The 27,118-nt window shown below is 38.9% G+C and overlaps 1 protein-coding gene across 1 annotated transcript; it reads right to left on the reverse strand.

Annotated features, from left to right (window-relative positions):
• Positions 1 to 462: 462 nt before the first annotated feature.
• Positions 463 to 27,100, reverse strand: abca3b (ATP-binding cassette, sub-family A (ABC1), member 3b). The gene is made up of 31 exons (XM_056752100.1): positions 26,943 to 27,100; positions 25,887 to 25,963; positions 23,443 to 23,692; positions 20,388 to 20,515; positions 19,112 to 19,277; positions 17,410 to 17,669; positions 17,119 to 17,235; positions 15,709 to 15,829; positions 13,415 to 13,588; positions 13,124 to 13,305; positions 11,634 to 11,780; positions 11,407 to 11,536; positions 10,037 to 10,191; positions 9,605 to 9,760; positions 9,303 to 9,513; positions 9,061 to 9,211; positions 8,840 to 8,938; positions 8,345 to 8,543; positions 7,871 to 8,180; positions 7,484 to 7,754; positions 6,522 to 6,726; positions 6,194 to 6,413; positions 5,044 to 5,202; positions 4,801 to 4,961; positions 4,585 to 4,719; positions 4,284 to 4,478; positions 3,958 to 4,145; positions 3,697 to 3,867; positions 3,345 to 3,541; positions 3,195 to 3,268; positions 463 to 2,473 (listed from the first exon to the last, which is right to left on the reverse strand). The coding sequence occupies exons 2-31, from the start codon at positions 25,938 to 25,940 to the stop codon at positions 2,342 to 2,344; spliced, it is 5,118 nt and encodes a 1,705-aa protein (XP_056608078.1). The 5' UTR covers positions 25,941 to 25,963; positions 26,943 to 27,100; the 3' UTR covers positions 463 to 2,341.
• Between the last annotated feature and the right edge of the window lie 18 nt (positions 27,101 to 27,118).

Here is a 27,118-nt window from a genome sequence, read left to right on the forward strand (position 1 = left end):
ACCATAAAGTATTTACTATATTTTCATTTTATTTTCTGTTTTATATATTTCATTTTATTTATGAGAAATATGGACTGATGTGGGTGTGACAATCCACTTACCTGGCATAAAAAAATAGGTTTAATGGGATACTTCCGCCAAAATGAAAACTCTGTAATTCTTTACTCATCCTCAGATTGTTCCAACCCTATAACCATTTAGTTGTTTGGCTGAACACACAGGAAGAAATTTGGAAGAATGTCAGATCTCATCATGTACTGCCACAGTACGGAAAATAAACGGTATTGGAGTCAATGGGAAATGAGATTTGACAATCTTCCAGACAATCTCCCTGTGTGTATATAAGGACCGAATCAAAACTACTCAAGTACTCAACCCTTAATTTGAAATCTAGTGAGCCGATGGTTTATCGTCGCCATTTAAACAATCAACACAAAAATAAAAATGACATCATACCACAAATCCTTTCCATAAGGCAGATTTAATAAAAAAGAAATGTCAATAATTACATTTTACACATAGTTAATTTAGTGATACAGTACACAGGATTACAATTCCCTTTTAAAGTTATGGTATATATTACCATTTTAAATCAACATTGTCATCATTAACATTTTCAAATTCCTCCTCTCTATCTCACTTCAAAATGCAATATTTCAGTTTCATAACAAGCAGTTCAGACACAACAGCCAGAGCAAAGTGCAAAACCTGTTACAAACAGACCATTTCATGAACAAATCATAGAAAATCAACAATCTGCGGTCACGTCACCTCTGAAGCTCATTTGTATCTACATTACGCCGAAAGTCAGCGTTACGGTGATGAATAAGCCCGAGTTTCCCATCTGCTAGGGAAATACATTCAATGAAAGTGTTTCTGGACGGAAAGATGCATAGACACAATCTGTTTACATGTAGTCGATTCGTTTTCTTGTTGTAAATGTAGCCACATCACATTACTGTAGATCATTGAAAACGATAAGGCCACGTTTGACGAAAACATGTAAAAACAGTTCAATGCACGTAATAAATGAGCGTAGCAGCGTTTCATATCAAAAACAAATTAAGGATGTTGTCAGAACATTTGAACATGTTTTGTAGTGATTTTGAAAAGAAGTTCAAGTCCCTCTCTGTTATTTGAGCTTCATTTCTAAAGCCAATTATCGCATTAAATTCACGCCGCTCATGTGTCAGGAATGTGGCCTATTGTAAGGAAATTATTTTAGGTTAACCCCTTGCTTTGCAATTCTTCACATCTTCTTGATGGATTTTTCTGAACTTGTCCACACTAGTAGTGCAAGTGAATATCAGATTTGAAAGCGTCGACAGCAACAAAAAGCATGCGTAATAAAACACATATAAATATAGTGTTTTTGACAGGTTCATGTCGCACGCAGGAGTGGTCATTTTGCATATCAAAAGAGACATTTGGTTTAATGCAAACACAAAAGGTGAACTCCGGGTTCCCCCTAGTGGTCAACTGTGGAATAATAAGGATTTCAAAAACTGTCAAATCTGGGTGGAAGCATGAGGCATTTCTATATACACATTTATAAAAAACACAAATCACAATTAGAAATGGTGGGAGAAGTGTAACAACTTCTTAGTAAAAATGGAAAACGTTATTTAATTGAAAGCCTTTCTATATTCTCACCGAAATATAAAGAAATGATTCTTTGGAGTGTCTTGTTAAACATCAAAAAAGGGGATTTTTGAAAGAAACTGATACCTGCCAAATGACCGATCAAAGCTATTGTATAAATTCTATAAATTAAATAAAGCTCATCTATAAAACTTTCTATTCAGTAGGTTTCTCTGGAAATGTAACATTATAAAGCCTGAAGATGCGGCGTTTTTGCGAATTTGATTTCTCATTCTCGATCCGGACGACCCATATTAAGAAACCCTTTCAGCGTTTGAGTTTATTTTGAAAGAGCCAAGCGCACATACCATCAAGACCGCAGTCAGCAGCAAACGGAGAACAACAAATCAAATGAAGACATTCATAAATAACACAACAATCCTTCACGAGTGAGCCCCGAAGACATTTGGTCACACCGAAAACACGTCCTTTCCGTTCAAACCGAGAGGAGGATGGACTCAACCCATTGAAATTCAAAGAGAGGACGTGTACAAACCCAGAATACAGCTGCTGGCCTGGATGTTAGTGGTCCCGTCCGTGTGACACAGTGCTGGAGTCTGGGAGTGTTAAATCTGATGGGGTTGTATATGAGTGTGTGCGAGAAGACCTGAGCGTCGTCCTGTGGTGTGACTCCACCGAGAGTCAGTTAGCCTAGGCCGTACCTCCTATTCAATAGTTGAAGATAAACTGAAGGAGCGAGTCATTTCCAGCGGTCGTCTGAGCAATGCTGAAACTGAGCAAAGCTGAGAAACACCTGCTCCAGAGAGATCTGACTGACGCAGTAATCCTCGATACGATACTTCTCTTTGGCTGTTTCCAGAACTCCAAACACCTTACAGAACAAAGACATGTTAGAACAAATCCAGCGTTGTGCATGTGACATTTTCAGCCTAAACTTGAAATATATGACCCTGGACCACAAAACCAGTCTTTTGGGTCAATTTTCCGAAATTGAGATTTGTATGTCACACGAAAGCTAAATAAACAAACGTTATTTTGATGTATGGTTTGTTAGAATAGGACAATATCTGGCAGAGATACAGAGGTTTAAAAATCTGGAATCAGAGGGTGCAAAAATATTGAGAAAATCGCCTTCGAAGTTGTTACTCTGAGCGAAATAGACACGCATTATGGATTAAACTAAACTGTAGGATTTCTGTGAATGAAGAAGCAATAATACACAAAAAAGTTATTAAATAATCTCTATCAGAAACGTTTCTTATAATCCAAAATCATTTTTATTTTAATTTTCATGTGTCCAATTCATTTCAGATGCCATCAAACTTAAAACATTTGAGTTTGTTGGAGGTCATAATAACTGAAAAAAGATATTTGGAAATAACGATCAATATTCAACTCTGAAATAGATTTTAGAAATATAAATTTTGTGTTTTTGTTCATATCTGAAATAAATCACCTATTGTTTTCCTCACTGTTGTAAATTGATTTTGAATGTTAATTTTGAATGTAATTTCTAAACATTTTGATACAACTGAACTAAACTGTGCGCTTAGTCCGATCAGAGACATCGGAATCATTGACACAAGACGTACCTGTGCCCAGGTGAGGGTTTTATCGGTTAAGTGGTAGTGAACCATTCCCTGATGTTCGTCCTTCAGTAAACTTCCTGTAAGAGTCGTAAGACGAGAGGTTATGAACTCACAAATAAACAAACAAGACAGACCGCCGCCCGATCGACATACCTGGAAAAGTGTTTTGAACAAAGTCTTTAAAGAGCTGAAGGTCCATTTCTCCAAAATCTCCCTCCGTGTGAACCTTTGCCAACAGTGTGTAACCGCTTCCGAATTTGCTCTTCAGATGCTGCGGGCTGCCCAGACACTTGAACTGGCCGTTTACCATGACGGCCAGCCGCGTACACAACGCCTCGCATTCCTCCATACTGCAGAGAGAGAGAGAGAGAGAGAGAGACAAAATATTGTTTTCACATTTTTTAAAGCTTTATCTAAGTCTGACTATTTATTCAAAACCGGCGCTTCTTTTTTTGCATATGTTCATCTGTTAATACTCACATGTAGCAGAACGTGCTTGACTGACCTGTGTGAGGTTATAATGATGGCTTTTCCCGACTCTCGAGTGCGTGTTATCGCGTCCCACAGCAGACGTCTGGCCACGGGGTCCATGCCTGTCGACGGCTCGTCCAGAAAGATCACAGGCGGCCCTCCGATCAGAGCGATGCCTGCGCTCAACTTCCTCTTATTACCACCGCTGTCATGAGGAACCCAAAGAAACGTTTAGTAAACAGAGACAGATGGACAGACGGATGAAAAGTAGGATATGATGGATCATCGTTCATGCCTGTAGCAGCGGACCAGTTTGTCAGCGTGAGGTTCGAGCAGCAGCGAGCGCAGGACGTTTTCCACGCAGGCCGACACGTACTTCTCCGGAATGCCCCTCAGTCTGGCGTACATGTTTAGGGTCTCCCGTCCCGTCATGTGATCCAACACAGCGTCAAACTGAGGGCAGTAGCCGATTCTCTGTTGAACCTGTGGACAATACACAGAGAAGACTGAAATTTAGCTAAATTTCAAGTTGCATGTCTGGCAGAATGCTGTACGCTTGTAATGACTACGAATAAAACTCTAGACTTAATAAAAGTTGACATCAGATAATAAAATCCGAACCTTTTTCACGTCTCGGAGGATGCTGTAACCATCGATGAAGGCATCTCCTGATGTTATGCTTTCGTCACCGGTCAGCATTTTGAACGTCGTGGTCTTCCCCGCACCGTTAAACCCCAGCAAGCCGAAACACTCGCCCTTCCCGACGGCCAGGGATAAGCGGTCCACTGCCAACAGCGACGGGCCACCCGAGTACACCTGATTTAACCACCACAGGAGCGCATGTCAACAAACGAAAACCATGTTGGGAGACACCCAAATAAGTCAACCAAGTGTGAAAGAACGACCGAAACGCATCACATGCCTTACTGAGCTCCTGCAGGATGAGCGGGCTGCCCACCATGGACTCCACCACCGGCTGACACTCCAAAACTCTCTTCCTCTCCTCGGCCACGTCTCTGTCTTCAGACTGAAGAGCGTCTTCTGCCTCCAGCATGAACTGATAATCACACCGACACGCTCGTGAGCATCCATCGGGAACGATTACACAACATCCCTCCGTCTGTAATTCCTCTCTTACCTTCTTGCGCCACCTGCAGAGGTTCAGGAGGGTTTGGATGCACTGGAGCTCCATGAAGAGGAGAAGGCCGATGAAGACCACGCCCTGCAGCGACATGGCCACCAGGAAGCGTCCCACGCCCGGCTCCTCCATGGAGAAGTAGTTCAATTGAAATGTAACGTCTGCACATGAACGGCACAAAAGAAACGTCAAGAACGAGGCGGTATTGGGAAAGGGCCGTGTTGTTCTCAGACGGATACTCACTGTAATACTTGCAGACATACTCCGCCATTGCGCTGGAGGTGCAGAAGGTGATGACTTCATAGTTCTGGTAGAACTGACAGAAGGACATTCCCAGGCAGTAGTTTGGGAAGAGCAGGAAGACTTTATCCAGGATGTGAGAGATGTCTTGCAGATGAAGCTCTGAGAGATGATAGAAACACGATACAGCGTTTGCAATAGCAGGAAATATCAAAGGGTTAGTAGCAACGTATGGTTGCCTTGTCTTGCTAAATAAATACATAAAAAATTTGAGGCAAAACTCCAAAGCATTAAATCCACCAAGATGCTCAATTGCATTTTGAAAACTGTGTTTAAGATTATTAAGTAGTTCAACGTAGCTTTTATAATCTTTCATGTTGTCTCCGAAGTAAAACTGTTACAGAAAACCTAAGGCTTTACTTTTATAATAAAAAAAGCATCGGCCTAAATATTATTTGAAAAAAGGTGGACTAAATGAAAATGAGAAATGTTCTCTCAGAAATAAATGTAAATACTCAGTCACTAAAGTCACTACAATAGCTGACCAAAAACTGAAGAAAAAAAACAATATCTTCATATACATAGCCACATAAAAATAAACAAATATACATAAACATACATTTTTTATACCTACATTATCATGAAAAAAATATATAAAAATTAAAGCGTAATGCGAAAAACTTCAGGAGGTTTCTGTTTGTTTGCAAATAAGACATATCAAGACCTACAGGATTTGTTAAAAAGCCTTTAGAATATATATATCATATAATCATGTTTTTATTATGTACATTCCAATAAATATCAATCAAACTGCAGTTGGTTTGTTTTGATTTAAGCCGTAATAACTCACAAAACAGCTAACTAACACAATAAAAACATGATAACATTAAAAAAACTTAGTTATCTCATTTTGGAACCAAACTAATATTTACGTATATATACACATATATATACACACACACATATTTATCATATAACCAATATACATATATATAATATAAAAATACAAACACATATACACACACACATATATACATACATACATACATACATACAATAAAACAATATAATACAAAGCTAAACATAACTGGGGTCAGTTATATACAAACAAAGAGATTAAATAAAAAACTCATTGCAAACTGAGAAGTCTCACCAGGTATGCTCGTGATGATGACGGCGAGGAACGTGGCCGTGCCGCTGATGATGTTGAAGATGGTGAGGCGCGTGTAAGCGGTGGCGGCCGAAGAGAACAGAAAGCTGAGCAGATACATGAGAGGAATCACGGCCCACCCATACAACAGCAACAACAGCAGAACATCCACCAGGTGGTTCTCCGCCACAAACGCTTCCACGGAAAACGCTCGGAACACAACCTGAAGGAAAAAAGACGAGCCGGAGGAATAAAGACCACGAAAACTCAGAACAACACATCTCAATATGAAATGGCTTTATTTGAGTTGCGAGGTCAGTTTTACGCTCACCAGCATTAGCAGACAGGGCATCAGGAAGTTGATGAGATCCCAGAGCAGAGCGGAGAACCAGAAGTTAGAGAGATAGACCCCGCTGACCCGCTGCACGTGCTTGGACTTCACAGAGCGCTCCGACACAAGGAGCAGAGCGAAGGTGCTGGCTAAAGACGCCATACCGTACATGAGGTTTATAGCGATGGCGAAACCTGTCTGACCCCTATGGAGAAAAATCAAGAGAAAGAATAAAGCTTAGAAGAGCAACCCGATAATAATGAAGAAAACCTCAACAGATTTAAGTCTCTCTGTTCCAAGATTTATGACTCTCATGTGTCACACACTTATATAAATATACAACTTGCGGAGAAATAAAATCTAGCCACCTCACTATAGACAGCAAAAATAATAAAATATAAGATATGTATATATAACTACATCTTAAGTATATATTTAAGACGCAACATATGAAACGTAAGGCGATGAAGTAAATAAAATAAATGAAATCTAATGAAATTAAACAGAATAAACTTAATAAAATGGAATAAAATAAATGTAATTATAAAAAAGTGGAATAACATCAATATAATATAATGAAAAATTGTGTAATAAAAATTGTAATATAATGAAATAAAATAAAGTTTATATAATGAAATAAAGTTTAATAAACTAAATAAAATACAATGAAATAAAGTGAAATAAAAATATAATATATAATATAATAAAAGAAAATGGAATAAAAGAAATGAAATGTAATGAAATAGAGTGGAATATAAGAAATGTGATGTAATGAAGTAAAATAAAATACCATAATTTATAATTAAATTAAGTGAAAAGAAAGAAATTTCCCAATGAAATAAAATACATGTAATATAATGAAAATATATATATATAAAAGAAATGTAATATAAGGAAATAAAATGTTATTAAAGAAATGTGATAAAAGGGAATGCTAGAAAGTAAATGGTGACGTGACTCACTCTGAAAGCTGATTCTGGGCACTTTCGGACATGTTTCTGGGCATTGGGAAATTTCCCATCTGGATGGAGGCGTTGGGCCCAGCCAGCAGTTTGTAAAGAGCGTTGTCCACCAGCATGAGGGCCGTGGCGGGGGTGTGATAGCCCTGATTGTTGAAGTATCCGATCATATAGGTGTGACTCCTGGATTTGCCGAGAGCAGCACCCACCACACAGCGTTCGTTGAAAGCGCCGCCCTCTCTCACAGCATTATACAGCACATAATCTGACAGATCTGAAGATAGAAAGAAAAGATTTAGTTAAGGCAGATACATTTAGCGATGTATTGTAAATTAGTTTCAAAATGTTCAACTGGAAGAAATGAAAAAACGTTTTCTATATCAGCGTTACCTGTTATATTAGTTGCTGCTATGGCGTTCTGGGACGCCAGCTGTGCGGTGTAGACCTCAGCCAGGGCTTCGGCCAGCGGGCCGGCGTCTGTCTCGAGAGCCACGGGCACGTGTGTAGGGCCGTACTGTGACAGAGACAGGCGGAGCTGAGCAGTGCTGTGGCCCCCGGGAAGAGTGCGGGCCACCACCAGCGCCAAAATGATGAAAATGAGCGGCACCAAAAACTGAGCCACGATCACCTTCCAGTTCCTCCAGCTGTACAGCGCCCTCTTCAGGAACATTGCGTAGAACTGCTGCAGGTAGAGTCGGGCCTGAGAATAAAGAGATACAGGAAACTCAGCGTCCGAGGAAATTAAAGTGTCAAGATGTTTTGTCTGTTTGCTTATCTTTTAACGCCATGCCGACTTCCATTATCAGTTTTTTTGGCCAGATGTTTTAAAGTTGGAGCCAAAAAGGGTCGAAAGCAGCCGCTCACCCCTGTGTTGAGTTTGATGTTGGAGCCGTCTTCTGAAATTAAAGTGCCGCTGTCTGTGAAATCCGTCACGTCGGTCATACCGCTAACACTGCTGGAGTCATCAGTCGTCCAGTCATGTGATCTGCGCTCATGCTGATACTGAAGAGCAGGAAGCTGAATGGCCTGAATGTCCAAACTGGAATCCACGAGCTTGCCGACCCTGAGATACACACAGACACACACGCACATAAACATACGCAGACACATAAACACATCTACTATATCAATTTATTTTTAAATGTAATTTATATAAATGTTAATTCATATATATATTTATTGTATATTCATTGTATTAAATAAAATCGTTGTTTCCTCTTAGAGGTCTACCAGAAGTTTTGTTTGCGCCACATAACGGTTACGTTGTTGCCGCTGAAACCATCTATAAAACTCTTCATAAAACTTCACTTTAATGAAAATTCATAAGGAATTCATTTTCTTAAAGGTGTGTCTGAATACCTCAGAAAAACTTCCTCCATGGTGGTGACCGACGCTCCATAGCTGGCGATGCCCAACTCCTCTCGATTCATCTCCAGCTCGGCAAACAGCAGCTCAAAACTGCCAAAACATTTCAAGGCGAGTGGCATAACATCAATAACCACGTAAAAAAAATATGTAATGACAGAAACAATGGACGAGGTTTTCGTAAGAAGCTGTCAGAGTTATCTGCGGTCTCGTACCGGTTGGTGCTCTCTTTAGGCAGTATGTAGGACAGCTCAGCTCCGGCACAGCTCTCTAGAGTGGCGTTTGGCACATACATGTGAACCAGACGCGTGATCTCCGACACGTTACAAAATGCGTCTTTGACGATCACCATGTGATAACCGGCACCTGTCAGAAGTTACAGAAGAAACATGTACGTCTATCTTCAGAGCGCAAGACAGCAACACTTTCCAAAACGTGTGAATAAACACAATCTCACCGTATTTGTTTTTGAGAAAGAGTGACGAGCCGCAGCACTGCAGTTCTCCGCCGGCCATGATGGCAATACGGTCTCCGAGCAGATCAGCTTCGTCCATGAAGTGCGTGGTGAGCAGGATGGTGCGGCCGCGCTTCTCGCCCTGCAGCAGGTCCCAGGTGGCCCGTCGGGCAGAAGGGTCCATACCCGAGGTGGGCTCGTCCAGCATCACTACCTAATGGGCGGTAAAAAGCACACGTGTGGTGTTAAATTACATGGACACGGCACTGTTTATCTTTAAACAAACGCGGTTTGCGTGAACTGACCTTAGAGTCTCCGATGAGAGCGATGCCGATGGAAAGCTTTCTCCTCATTCCCCCCGAGAGGGTCTTGGACCTGGCGTCCCGCTTGTCTTCCAGGTTAAGAATGCAGATGATGCGCTCAACCTCGTCTGGGATCTTTTGGCGAGGGAAACCCTTTAACTGGAAGACAAAGAACGAGAATTAGTAGGGGATTTGTTAAAACGCTGCATTCCAAGAAAGATTTCAAACATTTTCCGAAAAACACAATGTGTGTCTTAGACGTTTAAATCAAGAGATTTGGACTTGCAAATAAATGAAAAAACACAATCTTCAGTCAGATCAGTTTGTCTGTAATTATTTTGTAGTTAAAGCCAAATAATTGTCATCCCTTACATAACTTCACGTCTTCTAAACTAAACCGAGACAGAGTCGGACTCTCGAGTGATCCGTGTTTACCTGCGTGTAAAACAGCAGATGTTCTCGGACGGTTAGATTGTCGAAGAGCACGTCGTGCTGTGGACACAAACCCAGGCTACGACGGATCAGAGTCATGTCCTGACATATATCATAACCGTTGATGTATGCACGGCCACTGCTGGGCGGAAACAGACCTGAGAGGAAAGAAAGAAAGAAAAACAACAGCTATTAAAGTCCCAGTGAAATAAAAAATTACATGGAATATTGCAGCGTTTTCTGTAAAAAAAATTCAATGTGGATCATTCTCTTTTTAAAATGCATGTGCCTTCATTATCTTCAGTTTAAATCTGAAGTGACTAGTTAAGTGAAATGACACGTTAGACGGATAGGGCGGAGCCTCCGTTAACTCCTCCCCATCAACTATCAGTCTACTGCCAGTTTCATTTAAAAATAAATGGCTGTTTTTATACATCTAATCAAATCGCAGTGTAAAAACACAAACCACGCCCACTACATTTCTCATTCGAAATTCCATTTTACTCAGAAATGCGTCACAATACAGAAGTAAAAACGATCGCAACTTCTTGTTCACTAAGACTTAGAAATAAGTGATCAACCATTGTTATCATTGTTTGAATTTCCGTTTTGGCGTTATACAGTCAGTGAATCTTAAAACACGTTTTGTAATTTACTGCGGATTAAGGCGTTTATCATCAAATTTAGCAAACCTAAAGTCAATCTTTTAGAAAAGATTTTGGAAATCCTGTATATATATATAAATGAACATTATAACAACACGCGAAATGAAACGTTACTTTTGATGCAATAAAGCAAATTAATAATTTGAGCAATGATTGGATCTCAACAGAGTTCTCAACGCTGCACGAGAACAAATGTTCTTGAAGTGGCAATTCATAGTTTTTTATTAATAATAAACAAAACGATGTTTCTGAACAAGTACTTAAAAATCTTACCCGATGTTTTGTTTTCTGAAAATAAAATTATCCAAATAAAGTGAAATTTATTTATAATTAAAAATGATTAAGGTTTACCTTTTCATTAGGTACCTAATTCACATTTATTTTTATTACTATTTCTGTAAAATTAAACTCCTTTATTTCCAAAAAACTATAATTTTGCTATAACTATATATATTTATATAACTATATACATTTATATAACTATAAATGCATCACAATTTGCATAATTTTGGGATGTTTGTACTGGGAAAACAAGACCGAAAATACAAAGCATAAAATACGTTTATGTGAAGGCTAATTATATATACTTAAATATTTTTTTTGTTTGTCAGGTACAATTTCAAAGCAAATGTTGACTTCAACCCTCATAAAGAAAACAAGTAACCTGCAATTTTGTGTTTCAGACAGAGATGGCGATATAGCTCTTACCTGTCAGCATAGACAGTGTGGTTGTCTTTCCAGCTCCGTTGTGACCCAGCAGGACTGTGATCTGACCTTCATACATATTGAGTGTAAGACCTCTCACTGCCTCTTTGTCTGTCTTGCCCACTCTGAAGACCTGTGACACGATAATCCACACGTTACCACATCATCATCACACTGACCTCATGCTTAAGGTATTCTGTGGACATTGTTAAATCTGGTTCCTGCAGTACCTTTGACAAATGTTTGAGTTTGACCCCTGACACCAGTCCAACTGGCTCTTCCTCGATAAACTCGCCCTTCAGAGCCTTCTCGGCATCTTCCTCCTCCTCTTTCTCTTTTAGAAAGGCCATGCGAGGACTACTGCACCAGTATGACGACTGTGGAGGGGCAGACCAGAAGGCCAAATATTATTATACAAAACCTATACAGACTTTGATTTCAGTGTGATTTTAATATGCAAAGAAGAAGATGCTCCACATACACGATAAGAACCAATGTAATATTATTCAAATTAAATATATTACGCCGGTTAAAAATACATATGTCCAAAAAATATTGAAAGTTAGGGTTTCACTTTTATTTTTGGTGATTAATTTTTTCAAAATATCGTATCGTGAGCCCAGTATCAAATCGTGATTCGTGAGGCGTTTTCTTCATGCTAACTGTCCTGTCGAGATAAACGTGACACAGCAAAAATTTGTTCCACTGCTGATCGTCTCATACTTCCAGCAAACATCAGTTTCAGTTGACATTCTCAAAATGTAGCTTAGCGTTTCTCGAGAGGTCAGTCTGCGTTTGAATGCATCGTGGGTAAAAGTGCAAGACATCCAGACGGCATAAGCCGTGGTGTGTGACGTAAAACGCCATTGTTGCACTTTCGCAAAGTTTTTTATGACAAACTCGCATGTGAACACAGCCATTGACGAGTGTTTTGTATATACGCTAGCTCTGTTCCTTTCCTCTCCACACCCTACAGTAAATCCTGAAGGTGACGAGATAAGCTTGCGTCTGGACTTCCTGTGCAGTCTCGATGACATAAATAAGGCTTCCTGTCTCTCGGCAGAACACGTCAGCTGAGAGACTTTTTATTATGTCAAGCTTTTCAGTCGTCACTTTCTGATAATTCATGAATTAACAAAGAATTAATCTTGACCTACGTTTCACACGCAGACAACCACACTTGCTGTCTATAAAGAAAATATTAGGGAAAAAATGGATCTGTGCACTTAAAGACATAGTTCACCCTAAAATAAAAATTCTGACGCCATTCAAACCTGTATGCAACTCTTTCTACTGTGAAACAAAAAAGAAGATATTTTGAGAAACGTCTCAGTGGTTTTGAGTTCTTACATTGGAAGTCAGGGGGGTTCAGTGTTCTTTGGTTATCAACATTCTTCAAAATATCTTATTTTGTGTTCTACAGAAGAAAGTAAGCCATACAGATTTGAATGGCTGTACGAATATTCATTTAGGGACGTACGCACACATTTTTGGGGGGTCCTTTCAACCCAACATTGGGTAAAAAATGGACAAACCCAACAGTTGGGTTAAATTAACACAATAAATGGTTTATATTTGACCCAACAATGGATTAAAACATCCAAACATAGGTTAATTCATAACCCAATTGTTGGGTGTGTCCATTTTTTGACCCAACGCCGGGTTGAAAATAACCCAACATTCTTTAGAGCGTACTATCTAATTTGCAGGCGACACATACCAGAATGAAGAAATACCACGGCAGAGGGACTCCGTACTCTCCAGGGAATACCGCTTCCACATACCAGGCCACCAGGCCATACATCACAGCGTCCAGCAGAAGCAGTCCGATCACCTGTGCCATAGAAAAGTCATCATCCACAGTCACCGACTCAAACAGGTTAGACCACTGGATGCCCGTCCCTGAAGACAACAAGGGAGATGGATGTCAACTTCCTGTGTTAAAGCGATATTGCAAAAAACATTGTGTTTAAGAGCACGGGAGGATAATGTGATGAGATAGACCCCTGACCTTTGCCCTCAAACATGCCGATCAGCTGGGTACCCATGGCCATGGCAACATTTGAGATGAGGCAGGCAGAGACTTTCTGGGTTTGTGACAGAAGGTCATAGCGGGGCCATAGGAAGAGATACGGCAGGTAGCTGAGAAAGTAGATGAAGCCACCCGCTGCTGCAGCCACGTTCGCTGTAGGTGAAAGATAATGGAATAGTTAATGTTGTTTTATATTTCCTGACAGTAATTGAAAGAACTTATTCACCCAAAAAGGAAAATTCATACATTTATTTACCCTCATGTCATTCCAAACGTACGTACAGAACACACACTTTGTGTCCTCGTTTGTGTGTCGAATTAGCTGCTAACCACGTTATTTCCACACACTAGCAGGCTACTTTACACTATACTTTACGCAGTGATTTAAATAGAGAAATAGGCTATGCTATGCGATAATGCACGTTTACTCTGAACTCGCCGAGATATAGAGAGGTAAACAGATCACATTGACAGATTAATTTTGCAGTTAATCCGCGGGTTAACAGTGGGACGCGTTACATACAGATTAAGATTTTTTATTGTAATAGTAAACATGTTTTAACTACTACTATTGCTTTGGTATATTTGATTCAGGGAGATTTACATTCTCTGTCTCTGGAGAAACACGTTTTTATTTTGACACCGCTGCAGTTATAAAGCCTTCCTTAGGATACACGTTGTGATCAGGCTGCTCAAACAGCGACAGACACGGTTCTCTATTAGAATATTAGCTATTTGCGATTCTGAGCGAAAGTAACGCTCTCCGTAAACCTAATCCCCAAATTTGTGTAAATTACATTAGGACCCCAGTCATGACTGTATGGTCAGCGTTGGACAGGACCACCAAACCCCGGACAGGAACGTGAGTTTAAAGCACAAAAGAGCTGCAAGGCTGTTCTCACCCTCCACCATCAGACGACCACAAAAGGCAGAACACGGGAGAGAAAATGAGCAGAGAAAGAGTGGCACCGCTGTGCAGGAAATGAAAGAAAATAATACACTGGGCTTTTTTTACATTCACATGAAAAAGAGGCGTGGAGCTCTTCCACTCCACAATGTGTCATTTGGTGTTTGATTGGGCCGGACTGATGGAGCAGAACATGTTAATTAAGGTCCATTTTCAGTCTTTAAAAATCCCTGATAGGAAAAGTCTCTATTGGGTTTCGAATAAAGAAGGGCGTTGGAGCAGAGAGATTCAATCTCACAGCCGTAGCCTTGCTGTGCTGGAGGAAAAAATAACAATCCTCATTCACATATACCTCGTGCATCCAACAATGACTCAGTAAAGGGTTATTAAACAACACAGGCTGCACAGTATTATAGGTCTGCATGAGTTTAATGAAACAGGTTTCGCTTGATTACCATAATAAGTCACCTGACAACACAATACCATCATAAAATTGAAAGCGAATCTGTTGATTGTCATTTTACTGTACATCAAGGACCAATTCGAGGAACAATGTCTAGAACAGGTCAACAAATCTCACTGTTGGCTCACACGAGGCCGTCATGAACAGAAGCGCCAATCAAACACAACGACAGTCTAGTGGTCAGCCTTCCCTTTTCTCACTAAATAGCCCTTCAAAAATCACACCGGAAAGGTTTCGCTGGGGTGTTTACAAGCTTAAACCAACAGGCTTTTGTGGTCATTTACATTTTTGCCAAAAGAAAGATGCAAAACAGGTTACACACAATACAGAGCTGATTTTCAAAAGCTTTTTGCAGGGGAGCAACACTTTTAAACAACCATTGTCTATACAAGTATGGTTCTTAAAAGAATACCACACAAATCAATCTAGCAACCATTCATAATACCATAGCATCTGGAACCAGGGAATAGACGCACAACAAAAGAACAGGTTAACAGCAAAGCACAGAATATAATCGTGTAATATTTCTCACGTTTTCCCAGTGAGATCAATTTCTTTATCCCAAACTGAAAAATCATATTTTTCTCCAACAGCGTTCACATCTCTCCACCCGCTCGTCTGACGTAAGCTCGGATAATTGAAAGCGTTTTCTTTTTCCGGCTCGCCGTTTGAACCTTAATTTACAGCACCGGGCGGCTTGACACACCTCTCACTCGTCTGCCACTGCTTCTCCATCTCCTCATTACAGGCCTTTGTTGATCTCACAAAACAGACTGCTTGATTTTTTTACAGCCGTGGAGTGTGTGCGCTATATAAACTCTGGGCATTACACAGATTGTAGGGTAATGAACGGCACACTTTAAAGACACACTTCGCGTGATGAGCGAGGAAATGAAGACTCACCTTTGGAGAAGAACACGCTGATCATGAAGCAGAAGTTGATGGTGGACACAGCAAACACCAGCAGAAAGACGAACACCAGCGTCGGGTCACTATACGTCAACACTGCTCCGTTAGGACTCACCTGTCCAAAAAACATATATGGAAATGAGTAATTATTGATCAGATTAATACTATCCACCAATTAAAGCCCATAAACACCAAGCGTGATAGCTATAGACTGTTTCATCGGATGCCTGGACGAAGTTTACTGTCCGTCTGTGTTTGGTTATAATATATAATTTATATTAATATTTCTAGTGTATATTCATTGGATTAAATTCAATTTAAACTACTCAACAGGCATTGATACTTTGCGGAGGTCTATCGGAAGTTACGTTTGGGCTGCGCAATATTAATGTTGTTGTCGCTAAACCAGAAGACGAGGTTTTAAAAACAATTCTATATTAAAGAGAATAGCAGTCAACACCACAAATAAAAAGATACAGTGAATCAAAAAAATTGAGACGATGAATGATGAAACATTGACAGCCAATCAAATCTGTTCGTATTAAAGGGCTTGCTAAAAAAAAAAAACATGACGTTATTGTCTGTTGACGTTAATAAAGTTATTGTGATAAATATCATTTTTGGTGTGAAATAGCCTTTTTTAAATGTATTTATTGCCGTCAATATGCTTTTTTACGTCGTAACCATAATTTTCACATCTGTGGCGCCACCTCTCTTTAAAATAACGAATTGCAGTTCAATTTACGTACTTATCTTAACGAGTGTTGAAGTCAAATGAACACAAAAGAACACAATTTACAATGAAATTGAGTGATCTCTCATAAGACTACACAACAACATGACATCAAAGAAATGAGATTTGAAACAATGACTGATGAGCTCGGGGCAGATTTCTAGGTCTTCTTGACTGATTCATTATAAAAAGAAGCTGAATCATTTCTTCATGAGTCATCTTCTAAATTGTATAATCTTATAAAAAACACATATATTCAGATATCAATCTCAACTCGACTAAAATATATCGTTTCATTTGCCATACAGTAGCTGTACAGAACATTTCATAGTAATGAAGAAGTTCTTCCAAAGTGATTAAGTAAAGTTGCAGAATGCAGAAATTCAAGAATCATTAACAGGAACAAACAGGAAAATGATTCCAGAAAATCCGCATAAACAGGTTCTCAACTCCTAAACCTATAGCTCTAGAGTACCCATCAATGAAATTGAAAACACCTTCCAGAGCCGATCAAGAACTGAAGCACGGCATTAGCATTAGCATTAACGATGCAACACTCGTAGGTTCAATCCCAGGGAACATACTTGGAAGTGTATAGATTACTGTACATGTGAGGAGATTTGGATAAATCGTTCGCCAAATGCAGAAATGTAAACCCTTGGTAAACAAACCTTGATACAGCAGAGCAGAGTGACGAAGAAGATGGAGATGGACAGGAAGAGGAAGAACATGAGGAACCAGGCGCTCCAATGCAGCCAGTTACTGAGACCCATCATGCGCATGTACTCCTGAAACAAAAATATCCATCAGGATGGGTTTGAAAGTCTGTTTCAATACTGCACTATCAACATATCATCGGGTTGACTGAGAGAAGCCCTGATCCTCTTTAATAAACTAATGAACACCAAGCCGGTCAGACAATTCATACCGTCATAGAAGTGACACAGAAGCGACGCACATACCTTGAGTTTCCTCTCTTTCTCCTGCACCACGGCGCGGACGATGTTCAGAGACGTGTATGTGAAGCTCAACACGAGGAGCAGGGGCAGCTGGTTCTGTATGGCCAGGATGAAGACGTCGTAGATAAACGCCGGGTAGGGGAAGCGGGAGAGCCGCACGTGAGTTTGGCTAAGGAGGGCCGAGGCTGCTGTGCTGTTATAGGACTTCATGATGGCTCTGTCCACCGCATGCTGCACCTGCAGGAAGCCCTCGCGGTAATAACCTGACCGGAGAGAAAGACGAAGCTTCATCAGATCGCAACATGACAAAAATAGATGACCGAAATGCCATCATGGACTGAAATGTGTCATTTAAACCCTACCGCCCTTCAGTAAATAAATTAGACAATACAATAAATGTGTAAGGTAGCATGTGTTAGACGCATTTATGTTTACTTTAGTACCAATTGTGTTTGCTGTGAAAAGGTCACGGATTTGATTCACGGCAGCTTCCACATGTGCTGCGTCATAGAAGACGATATCAAACGTTCACTTCCTACACCACTGAACAGACGACAAATTCCTCGCTCCTGGCTTTTCAAACCATAATGACTCACAGAGATCCAAACACTTGATGCCCTTTCATTTTAATCAAAGTCAGCGCAATTAGATTCAGATCAAGAAACAACGGTATAGCACGACGAGGCGTGCCGTCAAAGATCGTTCTACATAGGGCCGAAAATAGAGGCTGACGGTCATCAAAGACAACAATTCAGTCTGAGATCAAAGAGAAGACGCAAGCTTAATGCGAACGCATCACAGATGATCACACACACAGAATCACCGCAGGAACCGAGAGCAAAGGGCTGCAATATTTTATAATCAGTATTTAGTGCTGTAATTGCACACATCGGGTTTGGGAACACACTGTTATGGAAACTGAAAAGAGCAAATTGACAAGGTTATTGCATTTGCTTTATTACATAAACCAAGCCAGCAGAAATTACATCAGGTTGTTTATAGTCCAGGTGAACCAGAAGGAAATTTCGTTTCAACTTTCGTACTTTGACGCATTTCCGAGTGAAACGGAATTTCGAATGAGAAAAGTTGTGGGCATGGCTTGCGCAATTTTTACTGCAAATTGATTGGATGTATAAATCAGCTGTTGCATATTGAAATGGAACTTGTTTCATACTGACAGTTGACGGGGAGGAGTTAACGGATGCTCTGCCCAAGCCGTAAAAATGACGTCATTTGAGATGAATAATCACTACATTTTTAGATTTTAACTGAAGATTAAAAGGCTACACAATTTTTAAAAGAGAATGACCCACATTGATAAATTATTCACTATAAGCGCTGCAATATTTCATGAGATACTAGGAATTGTAATTTTTTTTCACTGGGACTTTGAAGAACCAAATCACGCTGATTTAATCTCTGATGAATAACTAAAATGGAGCGCTTTGGATGTAAGACAATGATGAGAAGCCAATTTTCTTCTTTGCAGTGTATTCATTGATAGTTCAATAAAAGAATCTTTATAATGACAAAATGTAACTGCAAAAGCAAGTAGCATAATAGTAGTAACCTACACTAAAGCCACCTGGCTATTTAAAATCAAAAGATACTTCCAGTCCGTAATATGACAACACCCATTGAGGACTTTCTTGGTTGCACAAACATGTTTATTTTGATTTCCCACAATGCCCCAGTGCCGACTGACCTGGGGTGCCCCCACGTGGGTCATGCTGTTCCCTGGGCCCCGGAAGCTGGAAAAGAGGGAAGAGGCGGAGGGTGTGCCAGTCCATGTCATTGTTTGGATCAAAGTCGGATTTCTCACGAGGCGGAGCACTTCGAGGGCTGTACGAGAAGCGTAGATGATAGGCAACCTGCCAATGGAGAAGAATTATTGAGCAAACAATGTCAAGCTAGTCAGGATACTGTTAATATTGAAACAGTCATGGCCGTAGGTGAAATGTTCAAAGTATTATCAAGTGAAAGATTAACACATAACATTACGAGCTATTGAATGGATGTATGTCACGTACAGCCTCAAATTAAATTTGCCTTTGAAATGAAAAAAACAATTAGGAAAAAGTCACTTTTTTCCTATAAACTTGCAGAAAACTGATGTTTAATGTTTCGGCACGTGCATCTTAGCTACGTGTTAACGTGATAAGATAAAGCCCAAAGTTTAAAGAGTCAACAGAAGCAGTAGAAATAAGTCATCAGCCGCACAGGACCTGCGCTGGATCTCATTTAACGCTTCTCGAGAGAGAGACGCGCTGCTCGTGATGAAGGTTCAAGAGCTTTTATCAAGAGATGACTCAGTTCAAGGCAAACAGACCTCACCTCTCCATTAAGCAAGAGGAAGGTGAAAGTACATGGTAGAACTGTTCAAACAGCTCAACCTACAAAATTAGCTGTTCGTGAACATACGACCAGGTCCTGGAGGCTATATTTTTGGAAGGAAGGACCACTTAGGAACACTAATGGTCTAACCCTGTTAGAATGCACTTCCCTGTTTTGTGAAAAACAGGACAAAGAAATTATTGTATTCTGCTCGTGAAGAACATCTTCAAGAACAGAACATTCCCTTCAAGGTTTAAAATTATCTGCCATCATGAAGAACAGACAACTTGGTGAATTTCCCCCAAGGAGACACAGTCATCCATTTTCTGCATCTGCATGGCTTATTTATGTGCCCATTTGAAAAACATTAATGTTTTATATTGGATATCATATATTTTATACAGTGAAATTAATTTGATAACTTTTAAGGACATTGCACCACTGATCTTATGCTTAAATAAAATAAATATTAAATAATCTCAATGCAAAAATCGATAAAACAGTTACAAAATCTTTTTGGGATATTTTGGAGTAAGAAATGAGCCGGCATTTCTCCATAAGATTCATGTAATTTGTTTATATCGTAGTCAGACAAGTTGATCTCTGCAGACCAGTAAACGGATCAGAGGAATGGGGTGAGATGTCACCTGCAGGGGAAGAGGCTCATCATCATGGCTGAATTTGTGCTCGAAGACAACCGCTGCCAAAATGCCGCTTGAATGTGGGTCTGTCTTCACAAACGCCTCGAACTGTTCCTCCGTTTCAAAGCCACGGACTGGAAGACAAACAAACACATCTTTAGTGCTAAACATATCACACATAAAGATTATTAAGGTGCAAGAGTTGTATGCTGAATTTGCAAATCACATATCTTTTTTTTACCTTCGAAGGGACACATTTTCAAGACATTTATACATACAAATATCAACTGGATTTATTTTACCTTGAACCACAAAGCAGCATATAATTATCGACAGTTTGTTATAAGAATAAACCTTCTTGGTTTTGAGATAAAAAAGCGTCCATTGTTTTATTCAGAATGCTTTTATCTACAGCATATGAAAGTAAAAGGTGCAAGATTCTTCTTTTCATGTTTCTTTTCACAGCATTGTTTTGCTATATTTCTAAAATTAGTATTAGATTTCTTTTTTTTGCTTTCTTTTGTTTTAGAGGACCGCTTTGATACGTGAGCTGCATTGCGTATATCTAAGTGTCTAAATCAAACATTAAATGATTTTACCGCTTGTAGCCACTAGGGGGCCCCCAAGTTTGCGGGGCCCAACGCATTTGCGTAGTGGTTAACAAATCTACTGCGTGTGCAGAAATTACAACATTCTGGCATAACACTGAGCACAAAAAAAATGTTTAACATAACAGTGAGTAAAAATTTGTCGTTCCAAAACTTCCAAAAAGGGTATATTTGATGTTTTTTGTCTTTTATGACTAATACTGTCCTCGCAGACGTAGTCACTCTTTATCCCACCTTCCCTGTGCTAAAGACATTTCTTGAATTTTCTGACGGCGAAAATTGGAAAATCATTCTTAAAATATGTGAAAATTTGTACAGTTTTTGTTTATTTGCAATATGCTGCGATATATCGTAATTAATGTTATAAGCTCAAAATTTACAATGTTATAAAAGAAGCTTTTTTTGCAATTGTCAGATGCTATTATCCAAAGAAACTAGTGGTGCATTTATGCAAAATATTTCTTATCCGTATGCATGTTCCTTGGTAATCAGGTTTAACATGCGTCATAAGAACATAAACCTTTTCATTTTAGCAGGGAAAGTTTCACAAGTAATAAATTCATAAATCAGTCATAATTTAAGTTATTCTCTATGGAACTTCTTCCTTTTGTTTTCCATAGAATAAAATAACATCACGGAATGGGGAAAACGTAACAATAAATGTCAGTATTTTCATTCCTGTATGAACCGTTTCATAAATATGTACCCGATGTTTTCTTAACATGCCTTCCTTTCTGTTGTGCTTTTCTCTCATTTGGTCTGTATCTTTAAATGAAGACAAATAAAAACAGGACAGGCCGGTTCGTAAGGTTGAGAAAACCCAACACCTGTCTCCTTTAAAGATCAACACATAAATCTACTGTTATCTGCAAAATCACTTTCAACCAGGAAATGTGCCATTCTAAACCTGACGGCAAGAATCGGAGACCGAATGACTAACTGAATAATTCATGTTTGTAAAGGATGTTTGTCTTTGATATGTCATGAGACTCAATACACAATGTCTTTGAAAACATGTGGAACTCTTTGTGCCGATTCAGCTTGTGGTGATCTTGTGATATTGGGGATTTAAAAAGATTCTCACAGTCGGTTCCTCTTTCACCAGGGTCCTTCTCTGAAATGACCAGACACATAAATAAGATGTGTGCTCTGACACAATCGCAAAAAAAGGTAAAAAAAACACAAAATAGCTAATAAAACCTTACAACCTTTTTGATTCATTCAATGTCTATGGGTTTGCAATAAAAATGACTTAAATAGGAATTATAGTCATTTAGACTGCCTAGTAAAATGCAAAAACATTTAGTTCCCACGCTTGTTGTAATGTAATTCTTAGATCAAATATGAAATATTCACATTTATTCCATAACTTTTCAGTTTTCTATTACATTTTCCTTATTTCTAATGTTTTTTTGTCTAAATTTTTTTTCTGTAATGCAAAACAAGTTTAACAATTCTGTTTTTATAGACTACTAACTTCCTCTTCCTGTATGTACCACAATAACACAGCATAAAATCTCAGAAATCCCTGAAGGAGATCAACAACAAAACAACTGCTCTGAAACCAATGATTAGTGATTCAGTTCTGAAAATATCACATCGCTTTAACAGCATCAGCGCGGTTCATTTACAGTCAGAGCTCAGCGTCAGACGCTGGATGAGAGATCAGCCATGAGTCACATGATCAAAGAGCAGAGAAAAGGTTATCTTCTGACTCAACACCTGCATTTGTCCTAGTGGAGCTGCAAACTCGCAATAACAACCACAAGAATCACAAGCTAGAAGAGACAATATTGAGGTCTGACCATAAAACTGACTATAGACTTGGGTCAGGCTTACCTTATTTTTCAGCCGACACATTTCCTTCTTTAGGCTTTTATCATTTTTATATTTTCATTTCATAAACATATTTTTTTTAAATATGATATATAACTCATGATGCATAATCCGTTTTGTTTTTTAAGTTTTATTAATATTTTAAATTCACTTTTCTATTTTGGTTTTCATAATAAATGAATAGTTTACCCCAAAATTTTACCTCTATTTACTTTTCATTTTTATTCCTAATTTGCAATAATTTTATGTGTCTTTAAAAATATATGTATATATTTAATATAGCTATTTAGCTGTGATTTAATACCAATATCAGTTCAGTTTTTTTTCCCAGTTCATAATTTTAGTGCATCAACTTATTTCAGTTGACTTGATTATGACTTATGACACTCTCTTAACTGAAAGAGCCTTTCGCTTACAACAACAAACTTGATGTCCAGAATTCCCTAAATCCACTTGATATAAAAGCATCAACCAAACAGGACAGGAAATGATGAGTAAAAGAAGTGGGAATAGGATTGGTTTAATTCGCTGTGGCACGTACAGTAAGCCACATCTCTGCTGCACATTTATCAATATGGATTGTTTTTCAGACCACTCAAATACAGAGAAGCTTTTACCGGAACTGATGCACCACTTCAAGCTCTCCTTAACGTCCACGGCGATCTGACGCACCACGCTGGCATTGGCCGGCACGTACGCCAGGTCCTTGAAGCAGACCTCGCCCGGCAGGTCATTCACGGAGAAGCTGTGGTAGTGTGTTGCATTAGGGTAGGTAGTGGAGGAAACCTTCTGACGTAGTATGATCAGGATGGCTGAGAAGAGCAGAGGCAGAGCGATCTCCACCACCGTGACCAGGATCTGACGCTTCTGTAGATGGAGAGGAAGATTGTGTCAATCGATAAAGCAGAAGTATGATCGTGGACGGATGCTGGTTGGTTGGATCGAAGTTTAAGACAGTATGTTAGGACAATTATTCGTAAGTGATATCTGATGGAATTGGAAAACTACAACAATTTATTGAAACTACTAGTAAACGCTAGTGTGTATAAGAAGTTAAAGGGATACACAAAAAAAAAACTGTAAAAATATAGAACAATATACTGTATTATTATTTATAGGAATTTTCCAATTTAATTTTTTACAGTTGTTTTACCTGTATTTTACATTTCGCACTGCATTAAAATACAGTTTAGCATTTACACAAATGTCCGTAAAATAAAGGAAAATGTACTGATAATTTATCTGCCAGTACTTAATACATTTTTAATGGGATTTTTTTTACAGTGTAGTTCATCAAAATGTTGATGAACCCTCGTGTCATTTCAAACCTCTTTGAGTTCCTTTCTTCGGCAGGACACAAAATAAGATATTTGGAAGAATGTAGATAACCGAACAACATTGAACCCACTGAGACATTTCTCAAAATGTCTTCTTTTTTGTGCCACAAAAGAAACAGTTATAAAATGTTTTAATGACATAAGGGTGTATGATGACCCTTGAAATTCCATCTCATAGTAAATTTGGAACAATACTATTGTATCTTAATATAATGTTTTTTTATATTTCTACTGTGTTTATATGAACTCTTTTTTCTATAATGTAAAAATGTTTTCCTTGTAACGCTGTACGTAAAATACGTTTGCATGTAAAATAGCAACAAATAAAAGTGTCGGAACAAAAGATGCATTCTATCTAAAAGCAAATGGTCACCCAGACCTGCCTGAAAAATGTAAGAGGTATCCGACCAATTACAACACACTGGTTAACTGGGCAATCGTAACACACCTCGCTTTTCAGAGCGATGAGCTTTGTAAAAAATCTGTGCGTTTCAGAGAGGCGGGGCAAAGAGAATATACAAACATGCACGGTATGTGGGAAAATATAGCGTTATTGAACCTTAAATCGTGTATACATATTGCATTACATCTAAAACAAACCATAATATTTGTTTTAGCCGTGTCTTATCAACCCCTTTGATAGAACTGAATATCCAAACTACTTTTTTGTCTAAAACTCACACAATTCAGATGCCTTTAAAAAGGAACACGTCTTGAAACTTGATATGAAATTTAATCATTACTCATGTTCTCTTCGTGTCCATAAAAGATTGAACTCAGTTGGGCTTTCAGTTTTTTTCCTGAGGCTTCTGTTTCTTTTGTCGTATTTGACCTCACTGACCTCACTAGATTTGAGCAGTCAGAACAACACAATCGGTTTATCACAGGTGGATTCGTTTGACCAATGCATGGCTGTCTACATCTATTTCTTACTCTTATTATTTGCTCTCTACATGCCTGCAGTTTTGCTGACCTGTGTAAGATGTGGACAAGTAAATGCCTGCTGAATATTTCTTTCAAAACAATCAATCGAGCTCGATCCCAGGGCTGCGTTTCAATTCCCTTCCGGCTGTTCGCTCGGGATTCGGCTCCAGCTGTTGCTAGGAAACCCAAACCCAGAGGAGGCAGAACACACAGGTCACTTCATGGCCTCGTCACCACAGACACTGGTGTCTTTCTGACCCAGATAAATAACCCGAGTTTAAGGGTCTAAAGTTCTTCATTGATCTAGATTAGAATAAGCCTCAGGTGTTGTGTGGGCTTCGGTCTCTTCAAATATTGATTTATTTGTTTTACACATTTGAAAGAATAGACCAACCTAACATTCACTTGCAGATGAACTCATACAAGCATATACAATAAATGGCAGCAAAACATTTATTTTTATGGAATATAAAATCATGACTGTGGAATTAAGAGTACCAGAATATTAGGTCATAGTAGACGCATGACTTCCTTATTATTTGACTTTAAACCTAGGTTTACAAAATCAAGTTATATGCTGGTTTTTCAGGTTTTACACCTTACGTGTGAATACCATAAGACACTGCACTCATTTGCATATTCTTGAGGCATAAAGTACAGTTTGTAACCTTTATGCGATACTCTGCATCACTTCATTAATGCATCAAATCAATTTTAACTTCAAATTTTACATCAACGAGCAATTTTCATTCATTTAGGTTTGAGATCAAATGAAAATATCACATTGCAAAATGACTCACTTGATGGATGTAGTTCTTCCAGAGAAGCAGTCCGAGCTGTTGCCACACGACCATTTTAAAGAGAAGATCTTCACACCCTACAGGTAAACATCACATCACTTCAAGTCTTCAAAACATTGGACAAAAACAACATCACAGCCATTCCTAGAATTGTGCAGCAATCCTGAGCTGGTGAACATGCTGTGATGGTTTCACAATATGCCCACACAAACAGGCAACAGATTTATGAGCAACAAACAAACAGATGCAATTTACAATACAGAAGAATAGCAAGTAGTTTTTATGATAATAAAATCAAACAAGTGGGACAGGTAGAGTAACCTAGCTCAAGCTGACACACACGCGCCTTTATCTGTGCATGTGCAATATATATAATTGAACAACAAACAGAATTTTCTTTTCAGATTTTCCAATAAGTTAAAACTGAGAGAAGGAAAGATCTGCATGAAGAACTCAAATAGGAAAAGGTGCATGAAAGCCCCTCAGGATCTCTTTTATGAAATGAATGAACAAACACGTATAACATAATCATATCACTGTATAAATAATGATGTGACTTGATGCTCAAAGGAACAGCGCAACCAAAAAATGAACATTCTTGCGAAACAACGACATTTTGAGGAACATTGATAACTAAAAAACATTGAAGCCCCTTCACTTCCAGTGTAAGAACACAAAAGAACTCGATTTTTGTGTGCTACACAGAAGAGTTATTTTTGGGTGAACTGACCCTTTAATTAATTGGCTTTAATAAAAGATTACATAATAATTGCATGTTTAACATCTTGAAATCACAATAGTGTTAAAATGACATCACGATGACACAACTTCTAAATATCACCATTCTCAAGATCTACATTAACTCTCCCGTATTGTTTGTTGATCTTTCCATTTGTTGTAATATACGAAATAATTTGAATAACATTGTGTTCGCTTATGTCTGAACAACGAGTGTATCAACGTTGTGTTTATTAACACGAAGCGACAGACAACAATAATGCATAACGTTACACGCGCACGCGCTCCAGAAGCAGTTGTGAAATAAATGCTGCTCACCTCACGCGCAGGCCACTTGTGTCTCTTTCAGTCCGTCGCCGTTGAATAAACGATTTCGCTCGAGAAAATATCAGTCATCTGGACTATAATAGTGATGAAGATGTGGAATATGACATTGCGGCGCAGAGGCCGTGCGTTGCGGACACAACAAACGCCGTCACGTGACCAGATCCAGC

The sequence above is a fragment of the Triplophysa dalaica genome, chromosome 7 (genome assembly GCF_015846415.1).
Source record: "Triplophysa dalaica isolate WHDGS20190420 chromosome 7, ASM1584641v1, whole genome shotgun sequence".
In the NCBI taxonomy this organism is placed as follows: domain Eukaryota; kingdom Metazoa; phylum Chordata; class Actinopteri; order Cypriniformes; family Nemacheilidae; genus Triplophysa; species Triplophysa dalaica.